Source organism: Haliotis rufescens, unplaced genomic scaffold (assembly GCF_023055435.1).
Source record: "Haliotis rufescens isolate VD_foot unplaced genomic scaffold, xgHalRufe1.0.p SCAF_31, whole genome shotgun sequence".
NCBI lineage: Eukaryota > Metazoa > Mollusca > Gastropoda > Lepetellida > Haliotidae > Haliotis > Haliotis rufescens.
This window is the reverse complement of record NW_025964013.1, coordinates 2,022,719-2,043,129: the sequence shown is the minus strand read 5'-3', so window position 1 is coordinate 2,043,129 and position 20,411 is coordinate 2,022,719. Positions and strand designations below refer to the sequence as shown.

The 20,411-nt window shown below is 41.7% G+C and overlaps 1 protein-coding gene across 1 annotated transcript; it reads right to left on the bottom strand.

The window, feature by feature from the left end:
• Positions 1 to 3,093: 3,093 nt before the first annotated feature.
• Positions 3,094 to 20,029, bottom strand: LOC124136819 (mucin-5AC-like). The gene is made up of 3 exons (XM_048380487.1): positions 19,759 to 20,029; positions 3,932 to 4,488; positions 3,094 to 3,804 (listed from the first exon to the last, which is right to left on the bottom strand). Exons 1-3 carry the CDS (start codon positions 20,027 to 20,029, stop codon positions 3,094 to 3,096), a joined length of 1,539 nt encoding a protein of 512 aa, XP_048236444.1.
• Between the last annotated feature and the right edge of the window lie 382 nt (positions 20,030 to 20,411).

Genomic DNA, 20,411 nt, shown 5'->3' with positions numbered 1-20,411 from the left:
GGGAACAGTCTATTTCTGGTTGAGCTGCAAGGATCTGGAGCGTCTAGACCAATGGTGATGGACTTTGTTACAAACTTCTCGTGGTATATGTCTGTGCCTATGATTAGCAAGAACATACCATGCTACTGTCTACTTTATGGCGCTATCTGATTCGTTACCTGGCGTTATCGTTGTGTTGTACTGGAACTAGAGTTTGTCCAAGGCAGCCATTGGTGTTTTTATCTTGCATTCACAAATCAGAGATGATTCCAAATACCACCACATGTTCGTGAAGCTAATAGTTTAAGTCATGCATCACATACTCTGTTCACAAGTGTAGCTTCTATTTTAGAGGCAGTTCTCAGATCCTTTGTGCAAAGGTAGTTAAGTTTGTTTTTTAACCCTTGGGTTATCGGAAAACATCCACTTCAAATATCAGTTGAAGACATTCAACATATTAACTGTCTGTGAAGCGTTCTGCATCATAGCAACAGTCTCTGAAGTGGGGTTGGAATCTTGTAAGCTCAGATCAATGATACATTTGATTGGTACAAATTACACAACATTCTAGCTTCATAACCCAGTTGAGTACAGTACTAGATTAAAAGGTTTTATAACAATAAAGTATCGTGTTTCTGTAACTTTGGGGAAATAAAACAATATTTTAGTTCTGTAACCCAAGGATACAAGGTTAAAAGGTCAAGGTCAAATATGAAAATTAGATAACAAAGCTTTGAATATATGATACTTTATTTCAGCACGACGACCGCAGTGAGTGAGTGAGTGAGTTGGACTTAACGACCCATATGTTCGTTCTTGGCGTGTTGGTTTGATGTGGGAGGAAAACACGAAGTGATGCTGGTCTTAGACGTTACTCAAACCTAAAAACATAATCTGGGTGAACTTGGATCCGAACCCACGATCATGTTTCTGACAAGCCTGAGAGATGCAGCGAGCTGCGCCACCCCAAACGACAGGGCCTCCCGTGCCACCCTCTCTGTTCAGCTGAGCTACAGAAGTCCAATGAAAATGTGCATACCCTCACTAACAGAATATCACCAGGCAGGGGCTATTTTTCTTTCACATTGATAGCACAAACAATAAAATATGTTCTCATTTAATCATAATACACTTATAGAAAACACAAACCTACAGAGTGTGTTGTGAGACGATGGAAGACAAGATAAAACAAACATTGTTGAATGTCGCCCGACCCATCGTGTTCTGAACGTGACATAAACGATTGGAACGTTGTCACGACAGACGCATGCAAGTCACACCATGCAGTGAGGTAGTATACTGGAAAGTGCTTCCTCCACTGACACATGAAATACGTTCCTCGCCTCAAACAGACATCAGGATAAAAGCATCCGTTTCAATTTACCATTGGAGCCAATCCGCCTGAAAAGCGGGGATTAGATTGAAGAAAGATACTGTAAGTATATTTTTCTCTGACAAAGGCTAACAAGCGATCCACTATTGACTAGAATCCCTTATTTAATGCCTGGCTAAAGCATTTGGCAGGTGTTCCTGAATTACCATACAATCCTCAGAGAGAACAATTAGCTAAGAGCGTTCTTCCCCACATTACTCGTCATCTGACCAGCGCTTTACGGTGGAAGGGAATCATGAAGAGGCATTATGAGCCCAAAGATAGATCGACGCAGCCAACTCTACAGGTCTTGCTACATAGGGATGGTGATTATTCAATTTGTAAGATCTTTCACGTAATCTGCGGTAATATAGGGTCCGCCAACTGTGAATTGTAATGCGTTTGCTAACTTACTGCATCTCGAGTCCTCATTGGAGCATGGTTGATCCGGGCGCTGGCGAAGTTGATGGGGACATCGATCTCTAATTTGGTTGTTTTGATGGGAGGGTTGCTGGTTAGGCGTTATTGCTGGGCTGATATCACTCTGATCGTCGGGGCTTACAAGCCGCCCGTCCGGCGACTGCAACCACGTACAGTCTTTACTTCCATTTGAAGCTGACTTTGCAAACACACAATTATTCTTCCCTGGCTCGAGAGAGACTTAGACCCAGCTTCCATCACTATGTGTTTATGAGGTATACGTGCTCTATAGAATAAAGAACTAGGCCGCGAGTCTGACATTACACCAATTCGAGAATAGGGGTGGCACATTAAGGTAAATTAAGCACATCATGGCAATAATCGTGACTGGCTGGACTATAGCATGTATCTTCCTACATATTCATGCCACGCTGGGGCTGTTCGTCATGCGTAGTGTTGGTCAACGTTTGGAAAATAAGCTCTATTGCACGATAACACTAAGTACAGTTATTCAGGTGATTTACATTGGAGCCGGTTGTATTTCACAGAGACTGGTATACTTCAGGTTGTATCTTTAGGACTCTTGCTTTTGAAGGGAGTCGTTAGTTTCTCGGGACCTACAATAAGAATGAGCGCGTGTGAAGCTTATCTGTGTGTAAGAGCGTGTGCGCGTGCGTGTGTGTGTTTGTGATCGTTTGTGTGTTTGTGCGAGGGTTGTGTGCGCTTGTGTGTCTGCGTGCATGTGTGTCTCTGCGTTTGTTTGTGATCGTTTGTGTATGCGTGCGTGCGTGCGTGCGTGCGTGCGTGCGTGCGTGTGTGTGAGATATCGTTTGTGTGTGCGTGCGCGTGTTTTGTTTGTGATTGTCTGTGTGTTTGTGCGTGTGTATGTGTGTCCGGGTGTGTGCGTGTGTGTGCGTACATGTGTGTGTGTGTGTGACCTGCAAGGATAACTATTTGATTAGAAGTCATATACACATGCTTATGATATTTCAGAATCGTACACCACAGTCTGTTTTTATCAGATAATCTTGTCGGTGATTTTTGGATGATTGTTGTACGTAATAAGTAATGTGTGATTTAAATCTAGCATGTGCGTGTAGTTTGATCTTTGAGAAACATATATGTGTAACTGGTATCTATGTAGTTTATATTTGTTAAGCTTAGGTATATGTGTGTTGTGATGAACGTGCGCACAGCTTTTGTGTTTGCAGCAGATTTGTGTGTGTAGTTGATGCAGCTGATGTGTGTGTAGTTGGTGCAGCTGATGTGTGTGAAGTTGGTGCAGCTGATGTGTGTGAAGTTGGTGCAGCTGATGCGCGTAGCTAGCGTCTTTGCAGCATATATGAGTGTGTAGTTTGTGCAGTTGATGTGTGTGTAGTTGGTGCAGCTGATGTGTGTGTAGATGGTGCAGCTGATGCTTGTGTAGTTGGTGCAGCTAATGTGTGTGTAGTTGGTGCAGCTGATGCCCGTATCTGGTGTGTTTGCATGGTGTAGCTGATGCGTGTGCAGATGGTGCAGCTGATGCGTGTGTAGTTGGTGCAGCTGATGTGTGTGTTGTTGGTGCAGCTGATGCGTGTGTAGATGGTGCAGCTGATGCGTGTGTAGTTGGTGCAGCTGATACGTGTGTAGATGGTGCAGCTGATGCGTGTGTAGATGGTGTAGCTGATGCGTGTGAAGTTGGTGCAGCTGATGCGTGTGTAGATGGTGCAGCTGATACGTGTGTAGTTGGTGCAGCTGATGCGTGTGTAGTTCGTGCAGCTGATACGTGTGCAGTTGGTGCAGCTGATGCGTGTGTAGATGGTGTAGCTGATGCGTGTGTAGTTGGTGCAGCTGATGCGTGTGTAGATGGTGCAGCTGATGTGTGTGTAGTTGGTGCAGCTGATGCGTGTGTAGATGGTGCAGCTGATGCGTGTGTAGTTGGTGAAGCTGATGCGTGTGTAGATGGTGCAGCTGATGCGTGTGTAGTTGGTGCAGCTAATGTGTGTGTAGTTGGTGCAGCTGATGCCCGTATCTGGTGTGTTTGCATGGTGTAGCTGATGCGTGTGCAGTTGGTGCAGCTGATGCGTGTGTAGTTGGTGCAGCTGATGTGTGTGTTGTTGGTGCAGCTGATGCGTGTGTAGATGGTGCAGCTGATGCGTGTGTAGTTGGTGCAGCTGATACGTGCGTAGATGGTGCAGCTGATGCGTGTGTAGTTGGTGCAGCTGATGCCCGTATCTGGTGTGTTTGCATGGTGTAGCTGATGCGTGTGCAGTTGGTGCAGCTGATGCGTGTGTAGTTGGTGCAGCTGATGTGTGTGTTGTTGGTGCAGCTGATACGTGTGTAGATGGTGCAGCTGATGCGTGTGTAGTTGGTGCAGCTGATACGTGTGTAGATGGTGCAGCTGATGCGTGTGTAGATGGTGTAGCTGATGCGTGTGTAGTTGGTGCAGCTGATGTGTGTGTTGTTGGTGCAGCTGATACGTGTGTAGATGGTGCAGCTGATGCGTGTGTAGTTGGTGCAGCTGATACGTGTGTAGATGGTGCAGCTGATGCGTGTGTAATTGGTGCAGCTGATGCGCGTATCTGGTGTGTTTGCAGCATATATGCGTGTGTAGTTGGTACGGCTGATGTGTGTGTAGTTGGTGCAGCTGATGTGTGTGAAGTTGGTGCAGCTGATGCGCGTAGCTGGCGTCTTTGCAGCATATATGAGTGTGAAGTTGGTGCAGCTGATGCGCGTATCTGGTGTGTTTGCAGCATGTATGTGTTTGAAGTTTGTGCAGCTGATGCGCGTATCTGGTGTGTTTGCAGCATGTATGTGTGTCAAGTTGGTGCAGCTGATGCGCGTAGCTGGCGTCTTTGCAGCATATATGTGTGTGAAGTTTGTGCAGCTGATGTGTGTGATGTAATGTGTGTGTGTGTGTGTGTGTGTGTGTGTGTGTGTGTGTGTGTGTGTGTGTGTGTGTGTGTGTGTGTGTGTGTGTGTGTGTGTGTGTGTGTGTGTGTGTGTGTGTGTGTGTGTGTGTGTGTGTGTGTGTGTGTGTGTGTGTGTGTCTAGCTGATACCCATAGCTGGCGTCCTGCAGCATATTTGTGTGTGTAGTTGGTGCAGCTGATGTGTGTGATGTAATGTATGTGTGTCTAGCTGATGCGTGTAGCTTGCGTGTTTGCAGCAGATGTGTGTGTGTAGTTGGTGCAGCTGATGCGCGTATCTGGTGTGTTTGCAGCATATATGTGTGTGAAGTTGGCGCAGCTGATGTGTGTGATGTAATGTATGTGTGTCTAGCTGATGCGTGTAGCTTGCGTGTTTGCAGCAGATGTGTGTGTGTAGTTGGTGCAACTGATGCGTGTATCTGGTGTGTTTGCAGCATATATATGTGTGCAGTTGGTGCATATGATGTGTGTGATGGGATGTGTGTTTAGCTGATGCTCGTAGCTGGTGTGTTTGCAGCATATGTGTGACAGTTTATATGTGTGTATATTATATGTGGGTGGTATGGCTGGCTTGTGAGACTGTGTAGTTTATTCTGTAATTCATGTGTGTGTACTTTATGTGTTTGCAAATGATATGTGTAGCTGATCCTACAGAAGGACAAACACATGATGCCCCACTTTCAACAAGAATAACTCAACTGTAGGCACCACCATGACACTGGACACGCCACATGAAAGCCAGGATTCTTAATGTCTCCTGGACGCCACACTACATTCTGTCACTCTCGGTGTCAATAAGAAATTGGATGTGTTGAAGACCTGATGAAAAACATAATTTGTCTAACACGATAATCCCAGGTCTCCCGGCCTTCGAAGTAAATTACATGACTAATCCTGAGAACAGCTTACCATGTGAATAAAAATAGGTTGACTTAAACAAAGATTTAACTATGACAGTTTTTCAGTGAAATTGTCTTGATTAAGTCCTAGCCACGGGAATAAGTTTGCGATGTAATATATCAGTGACATTTTCAAACACAGATTCCTTTTTCAAAATTTCCCTTAAATACACACGTTGCAGTCCAATCAATAGGTTGGTTTAAGCATGGCCGCCAGGATATGTTATATATGACTGGTGGCGATCGATTAGTAACCTCTGCAGATTAAAAACCCAGCCTTGCTAGCTGCTGACCTCTCAAATCTCGTCCTATGCGACTGGGTTGTTTTTACAGTTTCATCCTGTTCTCCATAATATAACTCCAGGGGATTTAACTGACAAAGATAATATTACTGGAAGTCTTCAACGTTTCGAAAATACTCTTTTAATCATAGTTATTTTAAATGAAAACAGTTGTTATATTACAGCGAAGAAGAGTGGTCGATTACAACAAGAAGCGCTTGTCTTTAGGGGAGTAAAACGTTCAGGCGCTTGGTAAGGGAAGAGACGGCCGATATCTGGCCTCTGTTTGGTGCTGCAAGTGTTAAGGAACCAGCCTGTAAACTGATCTGACATCCTATTCCTTCTCAAACATATTTAACTCTTATTACTGTAATTACAGCTTGCATCCATATTTTATTCAAATGGGTTTAATTTGATTCTTGACTTGGAAACGATTAGAAGAAAATTACGTGTCTTGAGAATCGTTCGTGAGAAGTTGGGTCAACTATTAATTGTGATTATATTCCTGTTTCCCTTAAACGCGCACAATTGACCCCTATCTAAAGCCCGTATGACCCAACAAACGCAATGTAGTTATTTTTAGCCGTGTTGTGTAAATAGGAGACAGTAATGGAATTACAGGCATTGATTTGGACCTGTCATAATAATCGAAGAGCTATATGTGTTGGACAAGGGATTTGATGAAATTAGAGAAATTCCCTCTATGAATAGCCCGCTTCTGACATTCTCCCATAAATACAATGCTACAGTCGCAGACAAATTGAATAACTGTCGCTGGGAGTCTCAAGGAATCGGCCATACAAGGGCATGCGATTGTCATCAGTGCTTATTATGGAACGTAAAGAATAGAAAGAAGCACTTGTGTCACGTGACATTTACGTAACTGTGCTTGACGAATGGCGCCTCGGGTCTCCCGGGACATGGATGGGTATGTATAGATAGCACCGATTAGAGAATAGGTTCGGCCACAGCGCGCTCCCGAGTCAAACATTTCGTGAAGGTTGATGTAGCCGAAACGACATCATTGTGTCAACCACCCCAAATATTTCTCATTCCCTTTGTGTCCAACATGTATTATAAAATCAGACAGCAGTGAGTCGATTTTCTAATGACATGTATACGGTTACATACAGATCTATACCCAAATGCCTCAGACTAAATATATATAATGGAATGTGACAATAGCATTAGAACGATGGGATTTAGGACCACTGCACATTTTTACACAGGTCCCTCTGCAATATGCTATAAGCTGACAATGTATGACATCGGTAATACTATTCAAGTGATCTGTCAATGTTCTTATTCTTCAAACAAAGGCTATCAAAGCTTCCCCACGTGTTGTTAACGTTCTACAATCACATTACCAGAGATAAAGGGCGTCTCCTCGTCTTGTCATGAAACTGTCAAGTTATAGCCGCAGGCATATCGGAATTTCCAACAAATATTAATCTTATTAAATTGTTTTCATTCCGACAATGTCACTAAAGCGATATTTTACAAGAGGATTTTAGAGAGGAGCGAAAATCATTTTCTATGTAGGAGTGTTTTCACATCAGGACCACACTCAGGCATATACCTTTATGATCAAATTCATTTGTTGTTATGTAATTTAGCAGTATTGTGACTACAAAGGAATTGCTGATATTTAGTCGCAGCCACACGCCAACGCTGAAAACACTTTAGCCATCTTTGTAGCAATTTGCCGCGAATAAAATGGATTGCTGCTCGATGATGCCAGTGGATAAACGCAGTCTGAACAAATTGGAGATAGAATCTAACTCACAAATAATAATTAGCAGAAGTAATTACCAAATATAGCGGTCAATGAGAGATCATTTCAAACGCTGTGTACGATTCGGAAGCGCTATCGAGCACTTGATCGCGATTGTAACAATTCAGGGGATATTTTGGGAATATCATTTAAATCGGTCTCTGTGGCTGGTATTCGCTGCCCGGTCTATTGAGACCAGTGGTTCTGATCAGAGGCCGCGGCCGAGGCTTTAAACATCGCTATAGACTCAGGAATCAGGCGTAATAGAAAAGCTTGCCATTAAATACGACTGAATACGGAGTTGGGGCATTATAATTGGAGTGGGTTGAATGAACATTGAATCAACAGCCGGTTGCAGAGGAGGATGTGATTAGGGCGGCCTGAACGCAGGGTCACAATAAGTAGAAATGCGGGTACAGATTGCTTGCTCAGATTCTATTGTATAGCCGCTACCAAATTGCTCGAAAACATATTTGCCATAAATGGGATGTTTTCAAAATTAAAACAACGCCGCTGAGATTCAATTGATTGTATTGAGCAGGATTTCTATGCCATTTCAATCAAATGAAAATAGTAATATCGGTGTAAAATGGGCGTTAAATGTGTGTTAGTTGTGGTTGATCCTGCTTGTTGGCAAAACATGATGTGATGGCCTGGTGTTATGCGGATATGATAATTGGAAGAATCACGCCATCTGCTGGCTGCTTGTCAAGGTGTCATAACTTCACACGTTTTCATAGGAGATGACATTTTCCGTTCAGCCATGTTGAAATTGAAACTAATAATTGTGGTTCGCAAAAAATTGATTCTTACAAATTCGGAATCGCCTCCACATTTGTCAAAAATGATACCGACAAAACGTTTTCCATATTCATAAGAAATTTCTGTCAAACGCAGAGTCGATTGTACGTTTCCGACTTATCATAAGCATGTGATTATAGATCGCTATCAAATAGTGATGATACAAGATGTTCGCGAAACAATGTGGATATTCTGCCCCATCGGTGGCATCAATAATGGTTCACTAGCTTTGTTTTGTTTCCATTTTGTGTGTGTTTGTGGATTTTGTTGTTGATTGATCTGTTTTGTGTTTCGTTTGTTGTTGTTTTGGATTTTGTTGATGTTTCGCAACAGCTGATACTTTTATTGCGACGTATCAGTATAGATGCTGGTGTCGTTGTCATGCAAGTGATCAACAACTGCATGTCATAGCATGTAACTGACGTTGGAGAAACAGCAGTGAGTGAGTGAGTGAGTGAGTGAGTGAGTGGTATTATGCCACACTCGTGGCATGAGCGGGCGATACACAAGGAATGGGTCATAATGTTTACTCCTGTAGGATATCAAACCCATCTTTGTTGTGTGAGGAGCTGATGCTTTCATCAATAGTTGGCTATAACAATCCTCCAATCCACCCTTGCTTAGATCAGAAATACCTTTCCTTATGCAATATAATATATAACACGTCAAACACACAGAACAACCAATCCACCCTTGCTTAGATCAGAAATACCTTTCCTCATGCAATATAATATATAACACGTCAAACACACAGAACAACCAATCCACGGAGCGTAAAAGGAAAATAATAGGAGCACCAGGTGTTCACCAAAACAATGTCACAAATGATGTTTGAAATTTAATCGCATAAAGAACAATCGTTCAAAACTCGTTGATGTCGTTGATTGTTGTAGTCATCCAGTTCCATTGCATATCAAGCCATTATTTAGAAATATGAATTCCTCATGTAATCCTAGTATGCATTCACACTATAAAAAACGGAAAGCCAACTTTTCAGAACGGTTTCAAATAAATTTCCATAATCATAAGCTGTTATGTGATACTCCCCAGTGGAAAGCCTCACGTGTGTCCTAGTGCCCACAGTCAAGTGTGTCCTAGTGCCCACAGTCAAGTGTGTCCTAGTGCCCACAGTCACGTGTGTCCTAGTGCCCACAGTCAAGTGTGTCCTAGTGCCCACAGTCACGTGTATGTGGTGTCTGATGCTTGTAGCACATCGTCGAGGCGCGTCATGACATCTTCGTTATCCAGCAACCTCACTTATCGCCATGTCAGACAGATAACCTCACTTCTCGCCATGTCGGACAAATAACCCCAATTTTAACCATGTCGGACAAATAACCTAAATTTTAACCATGTCGGACAAATAACACCAATTTTAGCCATGTCTAACAGATCTAGATAACTACACTTCTAGACATGTTGAACAGCATACCCAACTTCTAGGCTTGTCGGACAGACAACCCCAGTTCTCGCCATGCCCTTTCATAACGAGAACTATATTTCATGATGAAGTTTATAATTATGTTTGTTTAGTAGAAACCAAAACACCCACGCCCCCAACCCCCCTCCCGATCCCAGTTTAAGTCGTCCCTTGAAGAATAAAGTAAGTGGGACCTGTTCTCACAAGGATCCCCACAGATATTTTCACAATGACATTATTGTATGGCGTTTTAAGATTAATGTCTTTTGTCAAGGTTGAAACGTGGTTGTATTTGATGGATCCCAAATTAAATGATGTGTTAAGCTGTATTTAATGTTCTTTCAAATTGTCTGGAACGTGATCAATAAATAAATAATGTAAGGTTGATGTACTCGATTTGCAGGTGAGCTACTGAACACGGTGGCTTAATTTATAAATTAACCGTGGACGCCGAACTCCAGGAATTAATGGCAAATGATGATAACATGTCACTTGCCTGTGAATTAATGTCTTTACAGAATGCAAGCCACCGTCGGACTATTTACACTCCTGTAATTGGAGAAAACAGTGTCATGGTAATTTCAAATAATGTATGTCTCAGGAAATGCGAGAATTAAAACCTACTTTTCTCTCTTGAATAGGATGGGTTGCCATCCTCCCACTGGATGCAGTAGTTCCTGTTGTTAGCCTATGGTCCCTCGCCACAACATCATATGCGAGTGTAATCCAAATGTACTTAATAATTAATGGAAATAAAATATGTCTTCCTTACTTGTGGGAGGCGGGTCTGGAGTGGTCAAATTTTTCGCTCCTCGCGTCGAAGGACAGGGTTCGATTCCCACATTGGATGCTGGAATTTTGCCAAAAGGGACGTTAAAATCAACCCACTCACTAATCACTAGTGCTCTAGAAATCAATTGTTCTCTGGATTTCACGAAGCTAGGAAAACATTCAACATTTTTAACACTTCCGTTGGCGCCGTCGGCCGTCAATAGGCTCCACCGAATTGTGATAATATGATGGTGTTATACGAAAAACACGACAAGACCTGGGTATACTGTATCAACGAATCCCTCATCATTGTGGCCGTGCACACGTCTGGAATGATCAGTGGTATTAATTTCATATATCTTCATATCACCACTTCTTCACACTGTAACTGATATGCGTGGAAGACATTATTATTGGCTTCAAGGCAACATCACTCTTAGTCTAATATCAGTTCGAAGCGCCACCCTGTGGATATAAGTTTGCATATATGTTCTGGAGCTTGTTCTCATACAGATTTTATCCGAACAAGAAGGACGCGATAGAAAAGTTAAGATCATGAACATTATCTCCTAATCCTTTGCCAAGAAAACGATGCTATCGAGCAATACTGTCTAAACCCTATCATGAGTAAATGTATAATAAATATATATGCCCAGCTCAATAAGTTATGGCTTGTAACCACACCACCCGTCCATATGCGGCTATCAGGCAATGTTAATCAGAATGGACTGACATATACGTACATGTATGTATGTAAACCATTATCACTATAATTCATGTATACTGTGATCTTTGACATTTCAGCAAAAGCAAAAAATGATAATGTTGATACATAAAGTAGATGTGAGCTCAGTGAGAGATATCGGGTAATGGTCGCAGCTGTTTGAAATATTGACAAGAGGCACCGTTGCCACTAGGGCGTGCCATATTCATCCATGGGAGGTAGAATCGATCTTAAATTTCAATGGCTGTGACATGCCATTGTCTTTGAAACCGGTGTTGTGTTTCAGAGATGAAGTTGTATGTTTCAAAAGCGTGTCAAGATGTAATAAGGACACTATGAAGTCTATCTTCATCATTCCTCATCGTCCTACATCGCCCGGCCAATGTTACTGTGAGCGCTAAGGACCCAGAATTAATATTTACGTTCCTTCACATGACTCATTTGCTTTAAGCTACCGGAATGATTGAAGAGGACAATTTGCGAATAATTAAATAAGATCTTTTTTCCGTTTGGCCGATCCATTTAACACACGAATTGTTTTAGTAAAGTCAAAATAAGGAGTTTGCACCACGTTGTTTAAAAAGTAAATATTACGCAATAGAACTGAAGATGCATAGTCGTGTGGCACTCCTCATCTCGCTGGAACATCTAGTCATGCCGGGATATCACACTAGGCACCGTATGCAACTGGCTGTTACCAAGAAAATGACCCATTCTTAGATGAATATATTGCCATTTACATATAAGACATTGCGCTATGATATACTCAACAACACAAGTTCCTGTGACAGCAATGCTTTAGTGTGTTTTTCAAACAAGTGAAGTCTGGTTTTCAATATTGTAGTTCATGTATGGAATCAAGTCACAAAAACGCAACTGCTACAGAAAAGCATGCATTCCATGCAAAAGTTGACTTTTATGCAAGCCCCATGCATTTCAATAATGGGTATAAAAACATGTGCGTTAACGGGATTACATGTGCATTGTTTAGCATCCTGCTGACAACAACCACTCAGAAAAACAAAATAATTACGGAATTATTCAACATTACGAAATGCCACGCCTGTCCAAAAATGAGTGTCTGCGAGCCATTGGTATGCTTGAAGCAGGATCGAGTCAATGTGATGTTGCAAGACAATTTAACGTGCACAGAAACACCATTTGGTGTTTATTGCAACGTTGGCAACAGACGAATGCAGTCAGAGACCACCCTCGGAGTGGCAGGCCACGCGTAACCAATAATCAACAAGACATCTGGATTCGAACAACACACCTACGAAATCGATTCCAGCCAGCAACAGTGGCTGCAAGAAGCATCCCTGGCCTTCTACGAATATCTTCACAAACCGTGCGTCGTCGCCTCAGATGTGCAGGGATTGTCGCCTGAAACCCGCCAGACGCCCCTGTTTGACAGGAAACCACCGTCAAGCACGTCTACAGTGGTGCAGACAGCGTCTACGCTGGACGTCCACGCAGTGGGGACAAGGTCTATTCACTGACGAGTCTCGTGTTCACCTCAGCCACAGCGATGGACGGATTCGAGTGTACAGACGTCGAGGTGAACGTTACGTCAATCATTGTGTCATGGAAGAAGATCGGTTCGGGGGCGGCAGCGTTATGGAATGGGGTGGGATTATAGCAAGACAGTCGGATGGGATTACAGCAAGACAGAGGACCCGTTTGATAGTGGTAGAGGGAAATCTCAATGGACAGCGCTACCGCGACGAGATCATCGGCCCTGTTGTTCTACCGTTTTTGCTCGTCATGGCCCAGGCATAACCTTTCAACATGACAACGCCCGGCCTCATACTGCTCGACTTGTTCCCTTCAACAAAACAACGTGATTGTCATCCCCTGGCCGGCTCGCTCCCCCGATCTCTCACCAATCGAGCACATGTAGGGTTAGGATGGATCGGCGCCTTCGACGTCAGCCACGTGTTCCACAGACACTCGAGGAATTTCGAAACATGCTCCAGCAGATATGGACAGATATCCCACAGGACTTTGTGCGACGCCTGGTCCATTCTATGAGACGAAGATGTGTTGCTTGCATCGCACCCACAGGTGGACACATACGCTATTGATTTGTAAATTGACATTTTGGCATGTTCATGGGTTTTTTTTATGAAATCACGCATTTTCTGAAGTCAGTATGGCAAATTACACCATTAGAACACTTGCAGGATTTTTTTATCTGTTGCAAACCGAAATTGTTTCAGCTTTGGTAAAAAACCTAACTTTGCATTAAATCTTATTCAATGTCACAGGAACTTTTGTTGTTCAGTATAGTTCTGTCCATTTCAAATCGGTCATTCATCCAAACTGCATTTGTAGTAGTGCACATTGAATAACAGTGGTTACATCTTATACGGATTGTAAACTCGATGCACTGCTACTATAGTCAAACGTTTTGCACATACATGAAGTATGCTTGTGAAGTGCCTGTGTTTAAATTGTTGGTGCAAGTTCATGTTGGTGAAAGTCGGCTAATGACAAACTAACATTATATCATACACGAAACCAGTCTCTTGGTATTGTTACATACTTTGAAATTTTAATAAGAGGTCTTCATTTCTCGTCTTGCACCGTTGTCCATCGGGCGTTGACAAAAGCAAACCCAATGATGCAGTGATGCCCTGGTTCCTATGTACATGAACTACAAACGAGTCAACAATACTATTGCGGGGTGTTTGCATGTGTTTGTGACGGATGCCATCGGCGGGGCAAGAGTTTACCTTTTCACGATTACCTGGCATCATCACTATTTGATAGTGATTCATAATTGTGTTTGAAAGTGAATAGTGATTGAAAAATGGACTATTAGCAGAGATTTCTTATTATTATGAAAAGGGTATGTCGCATTTATTAACATTTCATTCCTCTTGCACATTCTTGAAGATATCCGCCATTTTATCTCGTAAGATTTCCGACGGGCGGTGCGCAGAACTTCCAGCTCGACTCTCAATCGATGAGTGAGCACCCTTTGCTTCTTGGGGAATAGTTCTTCTGATATGGTGCAGATTAAAATACCCTTCACTCGGCTTTCTAGGCTCGGGGCTGTGCCCGAAAAGTCGGAAGTATCCATTCCTTGGAAGTAAGTAAATTGTCGAGATTCACATGAATATGTATGAGGCTATAGTTATGCTCCAGAAGAAGTAATACACGTCTTAATATACCTCAAAGGATCATTGAAGACCACACTTTCATCTTGGTTAATGGACCTGTAGAATCTATCACTTGGGAAGTCTCCATTGGAGCTCAAACTAACACTCCCTTATGAAATGAAAATTACATTGCTAGGTTTGAAATTATGCCAAATTAATACCATTCAAAATGCATTTGTATCGATATTGTGAACACATGTAATCAGAAAACACCGTTTTATAACAGTCACATGTAACTGTGGCGCCTGTTTGTGTTGTCCGTACAAGTTTGTTTCTACTGCCTCGTGCATGATGAAATAACTACCCACCTATGCCGACTTACTTTTTGAAGGCTAATTTTTGTGAATCGCTACACAAACTGGTGTGTGTGTATGTTTACTAAACATTGTACAAGCTCTGGTATGTGTGTATGTCCACTAAACATTGTACAAGCTCTGGTCTTGGTATGTTCACCAAGCATTGTGCAAGCTCTGGTATGTATGTATGTCCACTAAACATTGTACAAGCTCTGGTCTTGGTATGTTCACTAAGCATTGCGCAAGCTCTGGTGTGTGGGTATGTCCTCTAAACATTATACAAGCTCTTGTGTTTGTGTATGTCCGCTAAACATTGTACAAGCTCTGGTGTGTGGGTATTCCCACTCAACATTGTACAAGCTCTGGTGTGTGGGTATTCCCACCCAACATTGTACAAGCTCTGGCGTGTGCGTATTCCCACTCAACATTGTACAAGCTCTGGTGTGTGGGTATTCCCACTCAACATTGTACAAGCTCTGGCGTGTGCGTATTCCCACTCAACATTGTACAAGCTCTGGTGTGTTGGTATTCGCACTCAACATTGTACAAGCTCTGGCGTGTGGGTATTCCCACTCAACATTGTACAAGCTCTGGTGTGTGGGTATTCCCACTCAACATTGTACAAGCTCTGGTGTGTGGGTATTCCCACTCAACATTGTACAAGCTCTGGCGTGTGGGTATTCCCACTCAACATTGTAAAAGCTCTGGTGTGTGGGTATTCCCACTCAACATTGTAAAAGCTCTGGCATGTTGGTATTCCCACTCAACATTGTAAAAGCTCTGGCGTGTGGGTATGTCCACTTAACATTGTACAAGCTCTGGTGTGTGAGTATGTCCACTTAACATTGCATCTACATGAGACGTTTGGAGTTGGCAGACGATTGAATAATAGTGCTTTCAATAACACTTTGGACACTGGGGATGTCCAAGCACATCGTTATGTTTCTATTTTAAAGGTGATATTCTGTTTAAGAAAAATGTGAATAATCAGCAATAAAGATTTTTTTTCATTTCAAATTATTATTTCTCTGGTCCTTTTATATACTTTTGAAATAAAAGTAAATATATTCAGTTTAGATTTGCCTTGCCTTGCCGAGTCACACAATTATATATATCATCACCCAGTGGCGTGTTTAGCATAGTTTAGTATATCACAACATCTAGTTACAGCATATCACACAGTGGTATGTCTAGCATTATTCTGCATATCTTGTGTACATATCACACACAGTATATTTCGTCTGGTCATGTATATAAGAATATTAAGTCCACACTTTAACACTGCATTCCAAATAGCTTAGATCTGTATAGCATTTAGTACTACATTTAGCGCTGGTTCTGAAACAGAAATCTGCAAAAGGCAGAACACTGGTGTGATAAGAGTCATGGTCTAGGATCACGCAACATTTTGTCTTCCGGGATGCGAATGCCAGCGGAAGTCTGCATCATGTAAGTGATAGCATCAACCCTGTATTCACGGCAGTCCTCACGATACCCACACGTCTCGGTATGGTTGTCGTACATAGCCTTGAATCTTTACATGGGATTACGTGTAGTGTATGGAGATTAAAGTCATAGACTGATTCTTACTCATTTATAGATCTCAGTGTTTAACAATGTCCAAATGCGTGTGTTCATTGAGGCATTTAAGCTCAACTATTGCAGTGCTTGATCTGATATAAATGATGATATGAATGTTCAGATATGAATATCAAATCGCTATTGGTTTTGTACTGCGCAGCTGCCTGAAGTTTTCATAGTTTGATGTATGTGTTATGCTCCCAAAATAGTCTTGGGCACAAAAGATTGACAAAATAATGAAACATTTACCAAATTACATTTTGACATCATCACGCTCTTTATCAAATTACATTTATAAAGGCAATCTTTGAAGTTGAAATTTCTTTGTTACCCCGGAAATATTTCTGCCAGTATTATCATCAGATCATTCTTCCCCTTTTGTAGCTGGTGTCAAGCGAGCAGAAAAGTGTCCCGCACTCTCGAGGATCACTGGTACATTAGTTGAAAAAGTCAAGCCATTGTTGACAAAAACCACCATTCATCTGCAGCAAATTGCATTTTCAAATCTAATCCTTATTATCTGTATTTAACCCCAAGGAATACCATCATTTCATTTGGTGGTTTTATGAACAATAAGCTTCATTTTTGGATTTGTGTGCCTTAAATTTGTCCACTTGATGAGATTATGTTTGAATTATAGTTTGACGATATTCAATTACAGAATTATTTTCTCCATTTCATTTCCCCTGAGGATGAGACTGGCAATGCGGATTGAAGTCTGACGGTCTGCCTTAAGGGAAACCTCAGGACGTGAAGGAAATACCACTCTCGTGTATCTTCCCGTGGTCTTGTGTTATTGTGGGCTTTCCTTTCAATTTGATACGTCATGACATGTCTGGACTATTGTTCTCACTCACTCATTCACTCACTCACTCACTCACTCATAAACTAGGTTCTAATAAAGCTATACAGCGCAGTGTAGATTATCAGTTATATATTTTATATTATATTGTGTATACAAGTGTTATCTATGCGATAAACCAATCCGATAACATTGGTATCACGTTCCGATAAGTATTCAAATGAGATCCACTCGCAGGAACTACTTTCATGCGCCATACCTTGATGCAAAGCCCTCTTTCTCAATAAACTATGGACGAACATTATCAATATGCTGAGAAAGGCGTTTCCTCATGTGTCTCACAGCTGCAGGTTATGTGACACTTTATGATACATTGGGCGGTTTACTCAAACATTATATTCATACGCGGTTTCTAAAGAGTCTTCACTGAATGAAATTACGCCTTAAACATCCATTATTGATATGAATGACATATGATGATATATAAAGATTATTACTTTCGTGTGCTTCCGTATCGTAAATAGAATTTATAGGGAATACAAAGATGAATTATCCTCGTCGATGGCTTGCATGATACAATTTGTAATCCTAACATATTATATTTACGATGCAAAAACACATTCAGTTCATTATGTATTGGTCTCAACATCAAACCAAACAGTACCCTGAAGTGCATGAGGATTATATTTGAAAGCTACATGACCTCATCGATTTATTTTCATACTTCTTGATTAATATTACATTCAAACATATATATTCATGAATATATAACTTCATATATATATATCATTGACACTTTCCCCAAAAAAAGTTCATTTGTTATAGTCAAAGATATGACACCCATTTGTCAAAATAAATTCAAATTTGAAACACAAATGCAACTCTACCAACGCCTGCTTTGGACGCAAACGAAATTGACTTTAAAATATCATTTCAGCGAAGACACCAGGGATTCGGTAAACAGAATAGCGTGCCCCACCGGGCAAATGCTACCTGTCGTGCTTGGAAGTCGAAGTAACGCACCAGATGTCTCTCAAAAGCATACTCCAGAACAATCGGATGCCAGGAAGTCCTCTGGTAATCTGGTAATACGAAGATGGCAGAGAAATGGACAACAGGCACGGCATTTTAAAATATCATTGCAAACAAACCATTCTCGTTGTAATAATGATATTAGTTCCATAGCAGGTCCTGCAGTGATTTCAAACAATGACGTCTTTGACATCAACCCTGCTGGAGTACACTGGCAACAGCATCAGTGCTGGTGTAATGAAGCTGTTGATTTTCAAAAGAATTATAAACACACACTCTTGATGACTTAGCAAACATAGCATGTTCAAAGATCAAACTGTTTCGTTGGATAGCATTTGCGCTGACATTGTTAACTGGGGCGAACGTGTCTACAAATTTGTTCTGTATAGACATTCCGTGATCTATTTTTTCAACGTGTTACACAGCTCTGTCCAAATTATCTCCTGTGACTCAAAATACTCTGATAGTGCGTTACGTGGGTCGCCCAAACGTTGATTAGTGTCCCGCAAACAAGCCAGAGTTAATTAATATTTTAAGTCTTGGTTAAGAAGACAGTGGTGTGAGACGATTCTAGAAGAACGTGCTCATTTACATGTTTGGACGGGCGGGGGTTAAATAATTGACAGCACTGTACTAAGCCAATTACGCCTGAAACTCGTGTTTGTGTGCAGAGAGCAATTGCCAAACGCAGGTCACGGTAGCTAAAACCAGTTACTAATTTGTACATGCTACAAATCCTGACTTTGTACTATGCTATATTTAACACTTTTTACCAACTTGGTGTAAATAACGTTTAATGTATCTCTGAATATATCGATATTGTTTCGTTTGGAATATAAGCATTAACCGTCTAGCATTTAATGGTCTAGGTATCCTGGGAAGCAAGGATGATATAAATAGGCAATCAATCGTGGAAAGGCTTTTATTGACGGTATTGAACAGAAAACTTTAGGGGAAATAAACTATTGTCAATGGGTAAATGTTAGTCTACAGCCGGCTCTCCTTTGTATCCGCCACGAACTGGGAGGGGCATTTGAGTTCATTACCGAGAATTAGTGGATCCAGATTGGCGGATGTATGGCCCAATCTGTTGATTTCCCTGTATTCACTTTTATTTCACACGATGAGCTGAGTAGATTTAAATATACTGAAAACATTCATATCGAGTTCGAAAATTATAATTAATAATCTCTTTTATCCGGAGTGCAGCGTTCTTACTAAAATCGTCAGGGTTACCGAAGGTTTGTAAAATTCAATAACAGAAACGCGGCTCGCGCTGTTACGTCATGTTTCTTGTGATGCTCGTGTGGTCTTCTCCTGATCTCCTTGTGGTCGTCTTCTAGTCTTCCTGTGGCCTTCTTGTGACTTTCTTGTTGTGGCCTAATTCCTATTGATTTCCTGTGGTCTTCATGTGGCCTACAGGGGTCTTCTTGTGGTCTTGTCGTTACCTTCTTGTGGCCTACAGGGGTCTTCTTGTGGTATGGTCGTTACCTTCTTGTGGCCTACTGTGGTCTTCTTGTGGTATGGTCGTTACCTTCTTGTGGCCTACAGGGGTCTTCTTGTGGTATGGTCGTTACCTTCTTGTTGTCTTCTTGTGGTCTACTGGGGTCTTCTTGTGGCCTACTGGGGTCTTCTTGTGGTATGGTCGTTACCTTCATGTTGTCTTCTTGTGGCCTACTGGGGTCTTCTTGTAGTATGGTCGTTATCTTCTTGTGGTCTTCTTTTGGCATTGCGGCCTTCTTCTTGTGGTCTTTAGATGATCTTCTTGTGGTCTTCTTGTTCCCTTCTTGTGATTTTCTTGTCATTATTCTAAGCAGCATAAATTGTCTGATCTATTTACTGCAATTTGATTAAAAATGCGTTTGGGGATATTTAGATGAAAATCATATTTCTTTCAAGGTAGTCAAGGTAAGGCTGACTTGGTTGCTGAGTATGTCTTTGGTCATATAATCACATGTGACAATAACAAGCTTCGTCGGTTATTCAAATACGGACCAAAATATCTTTTAAATCCTTGTGGATTCTGTCCAGGCATATGCCAACAATAGGGCCTGATGAGGAGAACCTGTTGAATGTCTGTCAGAGTGGGTTAAGTCAGTGCATGATGTTGTCATGGGTAGGATGCACAAACTGAAAAAGAGGAAACAGAAATGGAACAAACCCATTCTATTCTGTCCAAGCCGGCTA

Coding starts and splice junctions, on each gene's coding strand:
- LOC124136819 (XM_048380487.1), bottom strand. CDS start 20,029: ATGACAAGAAAATCACAAGAAGGGAACAAGAAGACCACAAGAAGATCA. Junction 4,489..19,758: donor CCCCTGTAGGCCACAAGAAG/GTAACGACCATA, acceptor CAAACACACCAG/ATACGCGCATCAGCTGCACC. Junction 3,805..3,931: donor CAGCTGCACCATCTACGCAC/GTATCAGCTGCA, acceptor CACACGCATCAG/CTACACCATGCAAACACACC.